This window comes from Rhincodon typus, chromosome 19 (assembly GCF_021869965.1).
Source record: "Rhincodon typus isolate 14 chromosome 19, sRhiTyp1.1, whole genome shotgun sequence".
NCBI classification, from domain to species: domain Eukaryota; kingdom Metazoa; phylum Chordata; class Chondrichthyes; order Orectolobiformes; family Rhincodontidae; genus Rhincodon; species Rhincodon typus.
The window spans coordinates 47,769,339-47,785,164 of record NC_063350.1 but is presented as its reverse complement, the minus strand read 5'-3'; the positions used below and the strand labels follow the sequence as shown (position 1 = coordinate 47,785,164).

General features: G+C 38.9%; 1 protein-coding gene across 4 annotated transcripts in view; it reads left to right on the top strand.

Annotated features, from left to right (window-relative positions):
* Positions 1-4,709, top strand: part of ncoa5 (nuclear receptor coactivator 5) — a 37,383-nt gene extending 32,674 nt beyond the window's left edge. For 3 of the 4 annotated variants that reach the window (XM_020511311.2, XM_020511308.2, XM_048608615.1), the window contains 2 exons: positions 472-966; positions 3,758-4,709. In XM_020511311.2, coding sequence (XP_020366900.1) covers positions 472-966; positions 3,758-4,344 — 1,082 coding nt within the window. In that variant the 3' untranslated portion in view covers positions 4,345-4,709. Of the gene's footprint in view, positions 1-471 lie in introns of all 4 variants that reach the window. The other variant, XM_048608616.1, reaches the window with a different exon arrangement.
* The last annotated feature ends 11,117 nt before the right edge of the window (positions 4,710-15,826 follow it).

Here is a 15,826-nt window from a genome sequence, read left to right as displayed (position 1 = left end):
TCAGACGATCCAGTCATTTTTCACTTTTGGATACTGTTGCTGGTTAGACCAACTGTTAATCTAATTAACATAACCATATAGCATGCAATTAATAAAAAGGCACAAAAAACCATAATTTTACTTCCCTCTGAGGAGCCATTACTACTTAAAAGCACACCATAATGCCTAGTTATAAATGGCTTCTTTGGAAGGTATATCAGCACTGGTGTTAATTCTCTACTAAAAGAAACTGGTATCTTTTCAGATACAAGATCTAATCTTCGTGCTATGAATTAAATGTTAGTTAGTTAACAGTTAAGGACATGCACATCTCCATTATCCACAATGCAACAGTGTCTTTAGTAGATCTAATTCAATTAGTAACATAAACTAACCTGCAGAGATAATTAAATAGCAATGATTGTTTTGGTTTTCATTAGTCTAAAGTAAATTGAAATGGTTGTGATGTCTTTTTATCAATTTTCTTGACAGGATCTGTTCACAATCCAGCTCCCATGCCTAGACCAAACATGGGTTCCGTAGGAATGAACCCACTTGATGCACAGCCATCGCTACCACCTGCTCCATCTTTGAAGGGAGGGCCACAAGACACACAGGCAGCACAGCAGCAGGAGTTGCAAGCCAAGATTTTAAGCCTCTTCAACAGTGGATCATCTGGCTCAAATACAAATACTGCAGGGGCACAGGGTCCAGCTTACGGAAGTGCACTGAATACCCAATCTCAAAACCGAGGTGGCCAGCTAGGTCTCAATAACTCTTCCTATCTGTCTCAAGCTCAGCAGCGCATGACAGGTCCTAATTCACAGCTTCCACCTTTAATGAGTCAAGCAGTTGCACCGAGAGCCACTGCTATTCGCTCGCCTCTGCCTCAGGCCCAAGGTCTATATGGCCAGCAGCAACCTCGAGGTCCAACCCCAAATCAGTCAAGTGCTTTGTCTCAGGCCCAGAGATCTGGTGTTGCAACAGGTATAAACTTTGATAACCCTAGTGTGCAGAAAGCATTGGATACCCTGATTCAAAGTGGTCCGTCTTTATCCCACTTGGTAAACCAGGCCTCTACCCAGGTACCACGCCCTGGGCAGCCAATGAATCAGGCTTCTATGGCATCTTACCAGCGCCACTATTGATCCTGCGTGTAAAGGGGAGGGAAGGGAGATGCTCTTATTGAGGAGCAGTCAGCACATCCACTGAAACCCTTTAAGGCTTCCTGTTTAAGGTTTCATAAACAAATGTAAGCGGTTGAAAGAGTGCTTCATTTAAAAACTGGTTACTGTTTAGTTCCAGTGTATTGAGAGTCGCTTTTTATAGTAACCAGGCAATTGGCAACATTTTGTAAAGGCACTCTCATCTTGGAATGTGTGTGTGTGTGTGTGTGTGTGTGTGTGTAAAGATCTACATTTGTTCATGAACAAAGCCTTAATCGCAATCACTTGGTTTATGTTGACATTGATCTTTTAAAATAAAAAAAATTGAAATGTTAACCCAATGATTCTGTGTATTAAAGAATTAAAGCATGATGCTACAGTCTGAATCCAGTGTTTTTAAATGAATATTTCTAAAGATGTAACTACAATCCAGGATAGCAGACCTTACTAAACAAGTTTTTATATTTTAATGTTTTGTCACCTTTATTTCCTTTTATAACTAAATTCTAGGCCAGGCAGGTTGTCATTGTCATAATAGCCATGTAAGATTGACTTTTGTAAGTTTTATGGTTTCCTGTTACATTTGTGATCCCCTTTCCTTGTGTACATTCTCCAGCTGTGAGCAAGTGCTTTACATGCCTAATTTGTAGCCAGTGCCATTTGCAGTTGTGGAATGGTGGCTGTTGTATATTTCTTGGTAGTTCAATGTTTGAGTCACTACTTTCATCTGGTTTGTAAAGAATAAAGGTTTCTCTTCCATTTTTTCCCCCTTTGGTTGTGTGTATGTATGTATGTATGCATGCGTGTGTGTGCATGTACTACGGGTGGGAAGATAGTTGTATAAGTACTGGTAACTCAAAGGTTCAGAACCTGAACAAAGGAGGGTGACAGAAGTCATGTGGCAACCTTTTGGGAGTCATTCTAGTTTGATTTGAAGCAAGTTTCTTCCCACTGGAAATGTACACAAACACTTTTTGTAAAGTTAAATTTTGATCAAGAGAATTGCGGCACCAGAAATTAGTGTGGGAGACCCCGGGGAAGTTTATTTTTTTTGAATCAAAAAAATGAGATTTTGCTGAAATGCTTGAAAATAATGGCAGTGGAGTGTGTGTCAACTTTCATTGCAACTCAACTTGTGAGCAACACACTTGAGGGCAACTATGGACAAGTTGGGGATCTAGATTAATACTTTGCAATTTAAAATGAAGACAAAGATTGATGAACTGAAGGTTGTTTAATAAAACTGAGGATTGGGTGGAGAGTTTTAATGGACTCGTTGTAGAATCTGTATATTTGCCAAAACATTTGAAGGTTCTGCACAAGTTGTGTGAAGTTGTTTATAAACAGATGTGATAGATATCATAGTGCAAAATCTGGTAAGATTGTCTGGGCTGTCTCTTTTGATTATTTGGATATTAAATTCCATGATGTTTCTTAATTTAAATGGTTTGCAAAGTACTGACTAATGTCACTCATTCTCCCTTCCTGTAGTAATTCAGCCCAGCGTGCAGTATATCACTGATGTAAACCTAATCATCACTAATCTTATTGAACACTTGAAATCTAGTTATATTCATAATAACCAGTGAAGGCTTAATAGTCCACTATCAATTGAGGAAGGTTGTTAGACCTCACGTACTCAAGCTTTGAATGTTGCTGTTTCTTTGTTACTTGCCTCTACATTTCCCTTACCGTGTTGAGCCAAGAAAAACTGCCATGTGACCGCTGTTCAGTTTCTGAATATTGTATAATGATGAAAAATTCAAATGGGTGCATTCTCCCACTCCAAAAAATACAGGGAGTGGTTGGAACAATGGATAAAGCAGCAGTGTGTCTTATTTTCTCACTTAGTTTTGCTAACATTACTAAAACTATGTCCAGTGGTAATATTGTCTAATCTATGCCTGGATATTTCTGTAATATTTTTGTGCATTAGTACTTACCGAAAGAGAATAGTCTTCTGTTTGTAAGACCTATTTTATGTATGGAATAAGCTTAGAGACCTCAATCTTTGGGGATGCAATTTATGTCAATCTTATTTCTGTAGGTGCATTCATACAACATCGAAATTATGATGCAAGGCTAGCAAGTTTGGTTGAGATGGTAGTAACTGAAATTCATATTTGTGTTGAAATCTGTGTTCTCAGCTCGAGTGATAATGAAGTAGAGAGCAAGTGGTTTCCGCTTGAGTCTTTGAAAATGGAAAGTCAAGTAAGATCAAGACTGGAGAGATTCTTTACTGATAGCTTCAATTGTCACCCTGTGATGTTAACTTTCCATTTTGATTGTTTTGGGATTGACCAAGGAGGAATGTTTGCAGATAGGGGCATGAAGAGAAACTAAATGGCACTGCTACATTGTTAGTATTGATAATGACCCGCTCACGATCTGAACAGTAGTAATTACCAACTAAGCCTGTTTGTTTGGAAGACTTGTTTATGATCTACATCATTAGAAGCCCTGTCAAGTATAATGACCTCTGCCTTGCACTTGATGACCAAAATCAATGATAAAATTGCACACAAGCCCTGAATCCCTTTTTCTGGTAAAGCAGTGGGGTAGCACATACTTTTATTCCTTTATCGCTCAACAGGGTATTGTTTATGTTTCAGACACCCAGAATACTGTGTGGATAGCAGGACATGTGATCATCAGCCAGGCACGTGACAGAGCAGAGACCAAACCGTACGGGATCAATCTTGGCCTTGATAAACGTGGTTTTTCAGTTCATTGGCTGAGCGCACCTGACCTGAGATGGCATGAGCTCCATGACCTAATAATGCATCACCTGGCACGATACAAGCCCCCAAAGTACCTGGTCATTCACTTGGGAGATAATGACATAGGTTACAGCCAGGCTAGTGATATAATATACATGGCGAAAGAAGTACTAGGAGCACTGAAAGTCCTATTACCAAAGACTACATTGGTTTGTTCAGAATTGCTCCCACGACCCCACTGGGCTTTTCAACCTGGTGCTTCACTTGAGAATGACAGGAGAACTATAAATGGGGTATTAAAACAATATATGGAATATAAAGGCCAAAAATTCCTAGAACACCCTTTTAATGTCAAGCATCAAGGTCTTTTTATTGGTAGAGGTGATTACTTAACCAATGTTGGTTTAGATTTATTCAATACCACTTTGATGGGCAGTCTGAAATATTATTTGAGGGATGAGCTGATGCATGGTAGTTAGCTTGTTTCCCACTTGATTGACATTCCCTCTCCTGTTGGCTGGTAACCTGAAACCAGTAAGTGGCTGCTACACAACTGGCCTGCCTATAATTAGGTTCATTCATGTGTTGGTCAATACAGGGAGGATTTATCAAATTGTCATCTTGGGGAGCTGCTGACATACCAATACATCAGTTGCTGAAATACTGTCATGTTGACAAAACGGAAGTTGAAATGGGGTGCAGTGTTATTGTGTCCATACAGTATGTATATTTGACTTGTTAGTTAGAGAGAGAGCTTGCAGATTAGTACAGGGAGAATTTTCATGCCTGTTTCAATTGATTTTTGTTTGTAATAAATGCAGGCTGATTGGCCTTTCATCGTTAAGTGGTGTTGTGTTTTTCATTTTGAAATGCAATATTTAACTCCAAAAAAAAAAAGTCATTTTGGTGGATGTGGGGAGGGATAGGGAAGAGGTATTGGTAGCAGCATGTCACAGTGCTGGAATGTGAGCAGTACTAGTTGTATCAGTGTGGATGTTTTTGTGAACTGCACTTAAAATGTGCTTATCATGTCAAGTGCTGAACATGAAATGCAGCATTACACTCGTACAAATGCAAATAGTCTTGCATGATCTATCTTGACTCATTAATTTTTGAAGTAGGGGTGGCATGGGAGCTTTTTTTCAAAAAAAAAAAAATGGTTGTTACTATCATTCTGGGGAGAGAGCAAGAGAAGAATTTGAGTTAAGTTGCAACTGTAAAAATGACAAATAGACCAAATAAGCTTTTTGGAGTGCAGAGAATGCATTTAAATGCAAGCGCAAGTTTAAATTGGCATGATTGCAGGTTAAACAACAGACTTGCAAATTGAAAACTACAGAACTATCTCTTTCAACAAAAACTCCAATGTCTTTTATCAAGACAGTCTGGGTAGTACCACTGCTGATCAAGCTAGTAAAGGGCAGAGTGCTAAAGGATATGCTGCTAGAATCGCCCTGTGGTTTCTTTACCCACCAAAGTAGCCAAAATCTACTTGATCTTGTCCTCAGTCTACCTCTGTAGATGTATCTGTCCTTTACGTATCGGTAGGTGTACCTGTTGCACAGTCTATGGAGACTAAATCTGGACTGGACATCCAAGTGGTGCTGTGGGTGATAGTATCACGAACCTTGTGGCCTAGCATATTCCCACACCCTGCTACTATCACCAAGATGGGATGAACCCATTTCAGTAGAGTGGAGAGGGAACACAGCATATTTAAAAGATGTCTGTCTGGTGATGGTACAAAGTGGGATTACTTGCATGAAATGTATTGGCTGTGGGTTCTGCAGACCTGTCATATTTGTAATGGATGAAGATGAATGTAATGAAATGAGAGAAGAAGCTCCATGCGAATCCCTATTTTCAGTGATGATGGAGTTCAAGGCTGAAGTATTGGTAAGCATCTTTTAACCAGAAATGCCAAGTGGACGTTCCATCTCAGCCTCTTGAGATCCCAAGTAGCACAGATTTGAGTGTTCAGCTAATATGATTCACTCCTTATGAGTGGCTGAAGGCACTGGCTGCTACAAAAGCTATGGCCTCTGACAACATGCTGGTAAAAGTAGTTAAGTTTTTGTGCTCCAAAGCTTGATCCTAGCCAAGATGGTCCAGTATAGTTAGGACTCTGTCGAGTATCTACCGCTATGGAAAATTGCCTGGGAATGACTTTATCCAAAATGCAGGGCAAATGAAACCTGCTCAATTTTCACTGCCTCAGTACCAGGAGATAATCATATTCAATGGCCTTAGTATAACTGTATCCCATACTGATAGCATCTGGTTACTACAGACCAGAAACCGAACTGGACCGGCCATTTAAATACTGTGTCTACAAGAATAGATCAGAGGCTGTAAATTTTATATGGTAAGTACTTTCCAGCGTGGTTGCAATTTAATTTGAAAGGCTTAATGTTATCCAGGACACACATGCACAATTGACTGGCACTGCATCTAACGTCTTCAATATCCACTGACTCCACTACTGAGGCACAGTAAAGTTAGTGTATGCCATTGACAAGATGCAATTCAACAACTCAGCAAGGCTTATCTTACACAGTCTACCAATGGCTTGACCTCTATCATCTTGAATATAAAGTTGTCATTGTCACACAGCTGCTTTATAATTAAAGAAATATAACTGATAGGGCACTTAATCTGAGAGTCACCACATCTCTGGAAAGAGAAAGGTTGAGAAGGCAGGAGCTTCAGGGTAACTTCAGTCAATATGGGAATCAAAACTGCAAAGTGTATTATTTTGCATCACAAATCAGCTGTCAGCCAACTGAGCTAACTGCCTCTAGAAGGGCAAGAGTGGCAGATGCATGGAAAATCCATCACCTGAATGTTGCCCTCTATATCACCATTCTGTCACTGTTCCTAGGTGACTCTGGAATAGTGGTTAAACATATGGACGTGCCCCTACTACATGGACTGTGGCAGTTCATCACTATCTACTCAAAATGATTCAAGATGGGTAAATAAATGCTAGCCTAACAAGTGACACCTATATTCCATGAACTGTCAAAGTAGTGCAAATCATTCATCTAGTGTTTTTTTTTAACTACCTTCAAGTAAGCCAGAGAAAAGTTGTTTTAAGTCTGGCAGTACTATAATTTTCGTTACCATCATTGCAGTTGCACAAAAGAAGCAAATCTAAAGTCATAGAATTGATGGTAGTATAAGACTATCAGGTTGATTCCGGAGTTGAGGGAGTTGTCTTATGAGGAGAGACTGAGTAGATTGGGATTATATTCATTGGAATTCAGAAGATTGAGGGGGGGATCTTATAGAAACATATAAAATTATGAAGGGAATAGATAAGATAGAAATAGGGAGGATGTTTCCACCGGTAGGTGAAGCTAGGACAAGAGGGCATAGCCTCAAGATTAGAGGGAGCAGATTTAGGACTGAACTGAGAAGGAATTTCTTCACCCAGAGAGTTGTTAATCTATGGAATTCCTTGCCCAGTGAAGTAGTTGACGCTACTTCAGTTAATGTTCTTTACAAAAAAAGGTAGATTTTTTTTTGAACAATAAAGGAATTAAGGGATACGGTGAGAACGCGGGTAAGTGGATCTGAGTCCACAAAAGGATCAGCCATGATCTTATTGAATGGCGGAGCAGGCTCGAAGGGCCAGACGGCCTACTCCTGCTCCTAATTCTTATGTTCTTATGACTAGAACTTGAAGTTTACTGCCACTTATATCTGTAAATAGGGGCTGAATCTTAATGCTTTTCGGTAATGATGTTTTTGTCAAGTCTCATGTTGGGTTTCTTTTTGGGAGGCCTAGCTAGTTTTCTTGCTGCATGTTACCAAGTTTGTTCAGTGACTACCTATTTTCCCCCACTACGGTGCCCCTCTTGCCCCATTCTATCACTCTCCATACCTGGGACAACTCACCACTGGTGGGATATTGTGAACTAGAATTAACTAATCTTTGAGAAGGCATTCTGCCCTGGTCAAATGCTGTCAGTCCAGAGGTGCCTTGCTCAGATCCTGATATTTGCCCCAAAAATGGCAGAGAAGAGAAAATTGATGCCCTACTTTACAGCTAGTAACCTGAGGCTATCTTGCTGGGAATGGAGGTGCAGAGGCAGGACATCCTGGTCCTTAGGATCACCAGACAAGGCCACAACATCAGACTATGCCAGCCTGGTCCAAAATTGCTGCCTGGGTCAGTGCAGTCTCGGCTGTCTGAAGGAATGTGAAGTAATGTAGGAAGAAGGTTAATTATCTTCACTAGTGTAAGTACTACCACTTCTTCTCCAATACCATACACTCACATTTACTTTGCTGAAGTACCCGTCACCTGCCCAGGCTCATGCTCTACCACCCTCACTATTGCCTGCAACATGTTCCCTCATTTGCTGTTACGCTTAGTTCTGACCACAATTAACCCTGCATGCCTTCTGTACTGCCTACTCATTTGCTCAGGATACCTCCCTGTCTGTACTGGCAGTTACAGTTATGCTACGCACTTTTCATCTCCCTGATACCCTCTGCCTGCCTGCCCACTCCACCACCCCCCACCCTTCAATTCCAGGAGGAAAACAGCCCATAAGAGGGCAAAAAGTGTCAAGACAGATGTTGGGCTGCCCTAAATTTGGCTCCTTGCCCCTTATGTGGAGAGGATCCTGATTCTGACTGTCTGTGTGGCTGGTTGACTGTTTCCAAGTCTCTGATCCGATACCGGAGGCTGCTTTGACTTACTATGCTGGCACCTGCTGTTTGAAGGTTATCTCCCTTGAATGAAGACTGCTGACAACTTGGATAAGCATCTTGGCTTTGTATCTATGCAAAGCAACATGGCAACACAGCACTAAAAATCTGGTGTCTCTGGCAGGGAGGCAAGGCGGCAGGGAGGCAAGGCACCAGGGATGCTGTGAGTTTTAAGGTAGGCTCAAAGTGATCAACCACTAAGACAGCAAGCAAACTGCCCAGAGATGCAGCATGATCCTGCCTCTGAGCTGGTTGCTTGTTCCTGAGTGCAAAGTGTCCTAGCATTACAATGATAGTTGCTGTTCCATCCTGAGATGCAGCATTGAATAACAAAATGTACCATAAGTAGATCAGAGGTATGCCATGCCTCTCTGACACATGTAGGATGCCATTGTCTGTGGAAGTGGGATGCCTGTGATTGGTGCCCATGGAGTGAGCCATCAGATGTTGGGATTGGTATCCAACATGGAGGTCTGTTGAAACAAATGGCAAGTTGGACTTGTCAGGTGATTTCCATGTCAAGAATTGTCAATGTCTAGTTACCTCACAGTGGATGCTAGGACAGAAAGTGAGATTTCTCACTACTGTCAATGTGAATCTTTTTTCAATATCTGGAACTTTACTCAAAGATGCAATGATTTACTCCCACCATCAAGAAAGTCTTCACTGGACTTCTTGCACAATTCTACTGGATTGCTCACCATAGCAAATGTCATTGAGAACCTTGTAAAATTCTGCCCCAATGTTAGATGTGGCTGAGAATAATAGCTGAGAATAATCTGGATTGACATTAATTGTGAGTCAGTCAAGAATGAATTGAATCTTATTTTTATTTTCTTAATTATGAAATGTGTACAGACAAAATTAAATCAATGGAACTTCCAATTTGAATCACCAGAAGATTAGAGATTACAGATTACAGAGCTTGACTGGTAAATCTTACCTTGTAACAAACAAGCATTTAAGCATGAAAATTTACCTTATTCTTTTTAGAAATTGGAATAATTGCATATGCCATTATGTTGCTTTTAATTGTAAATGTTTTTAATTGACCTGTTCAGATAGATGATAATACAACTTTGTAACACGTGGGACTGGAACCAGGACACTGCACCTCAAGAACCTTCGATAATTGTTGTATGATTAGTTTTAATGTGTGCGATGTGGTACTGAGGCATGTAGAAGAAGCTGCTGCATTGTGCTATGGAGCAATTAATTATGTTAGGATATTAGTGAAATTTATTGGGTCAAATGGGCTTTTCATCTACTTGAGTGCTTTATTTTCCCTCCTTTACACCTTTTGTCAGCTGTTTGTAACTACACTATTCTGTAACACTTCTTTTCAAACAAAATGTCAGATAACTGTGCGTGACTGCTTTCCAAAAATGAAAATCAGGTGAATTTTGATGTTATGATTGTTGCCAGTCATGAAACACTCACTAGACTGGTGTATACTACAGATTTTGCCAAGGAAGACTCCACTTGGAGAGGTGCATCATAAGATTGTACAGATAAGCACCAGTTGATTTTTAAACTCAGCAAAATGTATGTGTTGGCCACTCAAATAATGTTTGTCTTTGTACTGTTGGTTTATAACATTAATCTTGCCACAAAATTAATCAACTACAGTTGAAATAATATTTGTCCAGGAAATACTTATTGAAGAAATATACAACACAGAAGGTGCACAGAACCTACCTTTCCCTGACTTTCTTTTGGTCTAAAGTTCCTCATCCACAGGTAACTTTCCCTTTAAAAATGATTTAAAACTTGGATTATATTTTTCAGATAAAGCCTGAATTGTGATTATAATTCCATTCTGAAGGAATAATAATTCTGCTTCAATCCTTTTGAAGAAACAGGAATTCTAGTCTGACTCTGTGAATTAATACTGTGTGAGGCATCAGTTTAAACACTTTGCCTGCATTTATTGAAATTGATAGAGGTCTGGAATGAGAATCATAGAATGATTACAGCATAGATGGAGTCAACTGAGCCTAATATACCTGTGCTGCCTTTCTGATGGATCACTGCCACTGTGATGCCAGCCGTTGGTCAAGCTACGAACCCTAAGGTTGACCTGCTGATGACACTTTCTATAGTTCTCAAGAACATAGAAAGCATCCTCTATTTTCCACAAAGCATTCGCGTACTCAAAACGTCAATGCCCTAGAATTCCTCTGTATGTTACAATATAAAACTTTACACACAAAAAGACTCACTTCCCTTCCTTTGACACTGCTTAAATACAGGGAAGTTAGCTAAACCTTTTAAAAGACAATTTAAATTTTTAGTTTCCCAATTCTTTAGACTGATTTGGAAAGAGGGATACAAAGTCATAATACCAGCCATTAAACTCACGGCTTTCCTATCATGCTTACATTTTTTTTTCACTTTTTTCAAATTTAAGCTCCAGTTCCAGGCTATTGGGGTACAGTGATTCTAGCATTGCATGATGCAGGAATAATAATTGTACACCCACTCAAAGAAGGAATTATCATTCTTTCTCCAGAGGTCCAACATCACAGATGCCAGTCTTCAGCCAATTCGATTCACTCTATATGATATCAAGAAATGGCTAGAGGCACTGGATACTGCAAAGGCTATGGGCCCTGGCAACATTCCAGCAAGAATACTGAAGACATATGCTTCAGAACTTGCAGTGTCCCTAGTCAAACTATTCCAGTAAAGCTACAACACTAGTATCTACCGAACAATGTGGAAAATTGCCCAGGTGTGTGCTGTGCACAAGCGGCAGGATAAATCCAACACAGTTGATTACTGCCTCATCAGTGTAGTCTCAAACATCAAGAGCGTAATGAAAGATATCATCAACTGTGCTGTCGAACAGCAACTGCTCAGCAATAACCTGCTCAGTTTCATTCAGTTTGGGTCCAGCCTGCATCACTCAGTTCCTGACCTCATTGCAGCCCCAGGTCAAACATGGACAAAAGAGTTGAATTCCAGACATGGGTTGATCATGACAACCCTTGACATCAAGACCACAGATGACTGAGTGTGGCATCAAGGAGCCCTGACAAAACCTAAGGTGATTGGAAGTAAGGAAGAATGTCTTCAATGATTGGAGTCAGACTTGTCATAAAAGTAAATTGTTGTCATTGTTGGAAGCCAGTCATCTCAGCTCCAGGACATCTCTGCAGGAGTTCCTTGAGGAAGTGTTCTAGGCCCAACCATCTTAAGCTGCTTAATTAACAACCTTCCTTCATCATAAGATCAGAAGTGGAGATTTTCACGGATGATCGCACAATGACCAGATCTGTTCATGACTCCTCAGATACTGAAGTAATCTATGCCCAAATGCCACAGGATCTGCATAATATCTAGGCTCGAACTGGCAATTTGCAATTATTTTTGTACTACAATGCCAAGCAATGACACTCTTCCCCCAAGAGAGAGTATAACTGCTGCCCCTTGACTTTGTGTGGCATTACCACCACAGAATCCCCTGCTGTCAACATCCGGCAGTTACTATTGAGCAGAAACTAAACTACACTAGACATAAATACTTAGTCTTACAAAAGCAGGTCAGAAGTTAGGAATCCTGAAGTGCATGACCCACCTTTTGACTCCCAAAGCCTATCCACCATCTAAAAGACACAAGTCAGAAGTGTGATAGAATACTGTCCATTTGCCTGGATGAGGGCTCCAACAATACTGAAGAAACTTGACAGCAGTCAGGACAAAGCAGCCCACTTGGTTGGCACATCTACAAATATTCATTTCCTCCACCACTGATGCTTAGTAGCAGAAGTGTGTATCATCAAGATGCAGTGCAGAAATTCACCAAGTCTCCTTAGAGAGCCTCTTCCAAATGCATGACCACTATCATTGAAAAAGGATAAGGACAGAGGATACCTAGGGACATCTTCCCTCCAAGCTATTCATTATCCTGACTCAGAAATATATTACCATTCCTTTAGTGTCAATGGGTCAAAGTCCTGGAACTCCCTCTCTTAATGGCATTGTGGATCTACCTAAATTAAATTGATTACAGCAGTTCAAGAAGACAGCTCAGCAACATCTTTTCAAGAGCAACTAACTTTGGACAATAAAAGCTGGCCCCATGAATGTATGTTTAAAACAAAAAGAATATTAACACTGGATCCAAGCCTATGAAGGAATAATACTTCTAAGCTCATTTTGAAACAATAATGTACTGTTACACATTTTGTGAAGAAACAATGATTTTAGTTCTACACCAAGAATGGAAACTAATTCTATTCCAACCAATGAAATGGCAACAAGCTTTGATTTCATATGATTCGAAATAGTGATGTCCATTTCCAAAAAGTGGTCTTCAATGGCAACTAACTGAATTCCTTTAATTTGTGATATATTATTGAAAAGAACCATGATATAGTACAGACAGCTAATGTTCAAGGATTAATATATATTTAACAAAGAAATACAAGATTCTAAAATAATTAAGAGTTCATAAATACTAATGTCTTATTTCCTCACACATATTGCAATGTATTTGAGATTAACTGCTTTCTGTACTACATAATCTTGCATTCATATAAGTTTTATCAATTAATTAGCACTCTTAAATGAGACTTGTAAACTATTCAGGAGGATTCTGAAGAAAGCACGATATTGTTCCTTTCTGACTAAATCATGTCATACTGAAACAACTCAGATGTATTTAAATTTGCTACAATAAATATTCCAAAAAAACAGCATTCCTTCCTTTCTGTCTGTCTACAAGTCACATGAAAGTCATCAAGCATAAATAACTATACAATATCCTAAATATTTCAGCCTTTCAAAAATAGTATTTGATAGCCTTTATTAAAATGTGCAGATCCATTTACGTTCTGACAGTTTTCTTACAAGTTGAAAAATACATGCATTCAACCTTTGAACAGTAAGATGTACTACAGCACAGAAATACACGTCAGGGAATACATAGGCATTCAGATTCTTAAAGTCCTCTTTATATTAATTGATTCAAGAGTGCAAATATTCAAATACAGTGGAAAAATGTACAAGTATGATTATCAACATATGCTTTATTTCTTAATATTTTAAATGCATCTTTTTGTATGGACCGTTGAATTTGGTTCTCTAATTATAAAGAAATAGGATGTCTTCTTAGCTTGTCTTGACAATAGTTCAGAATTAGTAGAACAGATCACACTTTAGTCAAATGTATATCCCTTCAATTGTACTTTAGAGTGATGACCATTAGAGCAAAATGATTATGTTCCTTCACTACAGAATTAAGTAAGAATTCAGACAAACATAGAATCTAAAGTGGTATGTTTTAAGGAGTCAGCGTTTCAAACATTGGCACTTTTTTTTTCTGTAAAACATTTGGTCTTTTTTTAGCCTTTATAATTATGGTTATTATTATTGATCTTCAGCCTTAATGCTGTTCCTAAAGTCTTGAAACAAAAACTCTAAGGATTTGAAAGTAGTCACTTGGTAGTGCAGGACTTGAATATTGCAGAAAAGAGAAACATTGCTGAAGATTTTTGATCTTGCACTGATCAGTATAAATTGGCAAGAATGCCAAATTTCAAACAGTCACAACAATTTATATTCTAGGAGAGAAAGGTGCTGATTGGTTGATAAGTCAACTGATTGAAGAAAGTGTTACAATTGAGAAATCAATAGCCTCCCAAACTCCCTGGTAACTCAAAAGAGGTGTGAGACTTGAACATATTTCTTTTGTTTGCAGAGATGGTAATCACTCTATTATGTGGTTTATTTATGCTTGTTATCAGTGGTGTACATTTATACACAGGGAACTCTCCTCTGATAGAGTTATTTCTATCATTACCCATTGGTTCTTTCAATTCCTTGCAGTATGTTCAGACTACTGTGATTTAATATTGGTCAAACAGAATAAATAACATTTAATATCTGTTGGAGAATTTCAATGATTACAGATATTTGCAAATGCACTTGTGCATGTAACTAACAGCAATATTTGTTGCATTTTTCCTGTTGCTTTATTTGAGGCTTTTCCAGCCCAGTTCCCATTTGCATTCATCAAAACAAATAGATGTCTCACCACAAAGACTTTTGATGGCCCAAGTTTAAATCTCGCCAATGGTTGGAGTTTGAATGAGGAATGGATTTTGACATTTTGAGTTATTTCACATTCCATTTCAGTACGGAAATGGAGTACAAAGACAGAACCATTTTTCTCCATCTCTACCCCAACTCTTTATAGACGTCTATATTATCTAATCCCACTTTACAAAATACTCACCTGATGCTTGGTTTATTTTCCAAACCAAATACGGGGATTACATTGTAATATTGTAATACTTTGTTTTGTAAAACCCTCGGCTGATTTGTACAATGCAGAAACCAGTACCAAGTCTTTTGGTAATTGGAACAGAGCTCAACGGCCATGTTCTTCACTGAGCAACTCCTTATTTGATGATTCCACACCCTATAATTGTGGCCACCGCCCTATCTCATGCAACACATTTCAGTATTTAGGCAGACTCCACATTCAGCTTGAAACTGTTTACAATTGTATTGTAATACATTAAAATATCCAATTCACAGACATAAAACCTGGAACAACTTTTTTAGGTTCAGCGAGGAGAATTTAAGATAGGCTTGACTGCTTACTGAAGGATGTCAGCTGCATTTCAGCAAAAAACATGACAAAGATCTGATGTGCAATAATGTTTGTTAAGGAGCAACCCTATGATTGAAAAGTGACTCACAAGGAACACATTTTACTTTTGAACGATATGCCAACATTTTTAGAACTGACTTAACCTAAAGGCATACATGATAACATTTAACACAAGGAAGTTGGAATTTTGAATATTACACTGTTTTCATATTTAATTAAATCTGTCAGCTAACATCATCACTCCAAAAATGAAATGAGTTTAAACTTGAGTCAGTGCCAGTGATAGTGCGATTGCTGACTTATACATAGTTTTCTCCCTTCATCCCCCTCTGTAAGACTGACTAGGTGATATAATGGTTACAAGTCCCAACTGGTCCAAAGGTGTGTCATGATGTTCCTGACAGGTTGTTTACAAAATATCTATGCTGGATCAAACCTTCCTTGATGGCTGCTAAAGCAGTCAATATAAATAATCCCATTCATTATACTATCTCTCTTAGTCAAAGATGATCAAAGCACCATAACTACAACATCTTGGGCCTTATAGGGTTGACCAAAGGAAACAGCCATATTTAACTTGGATCAAATATAGTTTTAGGGATATTTTTGTCCCCAGTTGA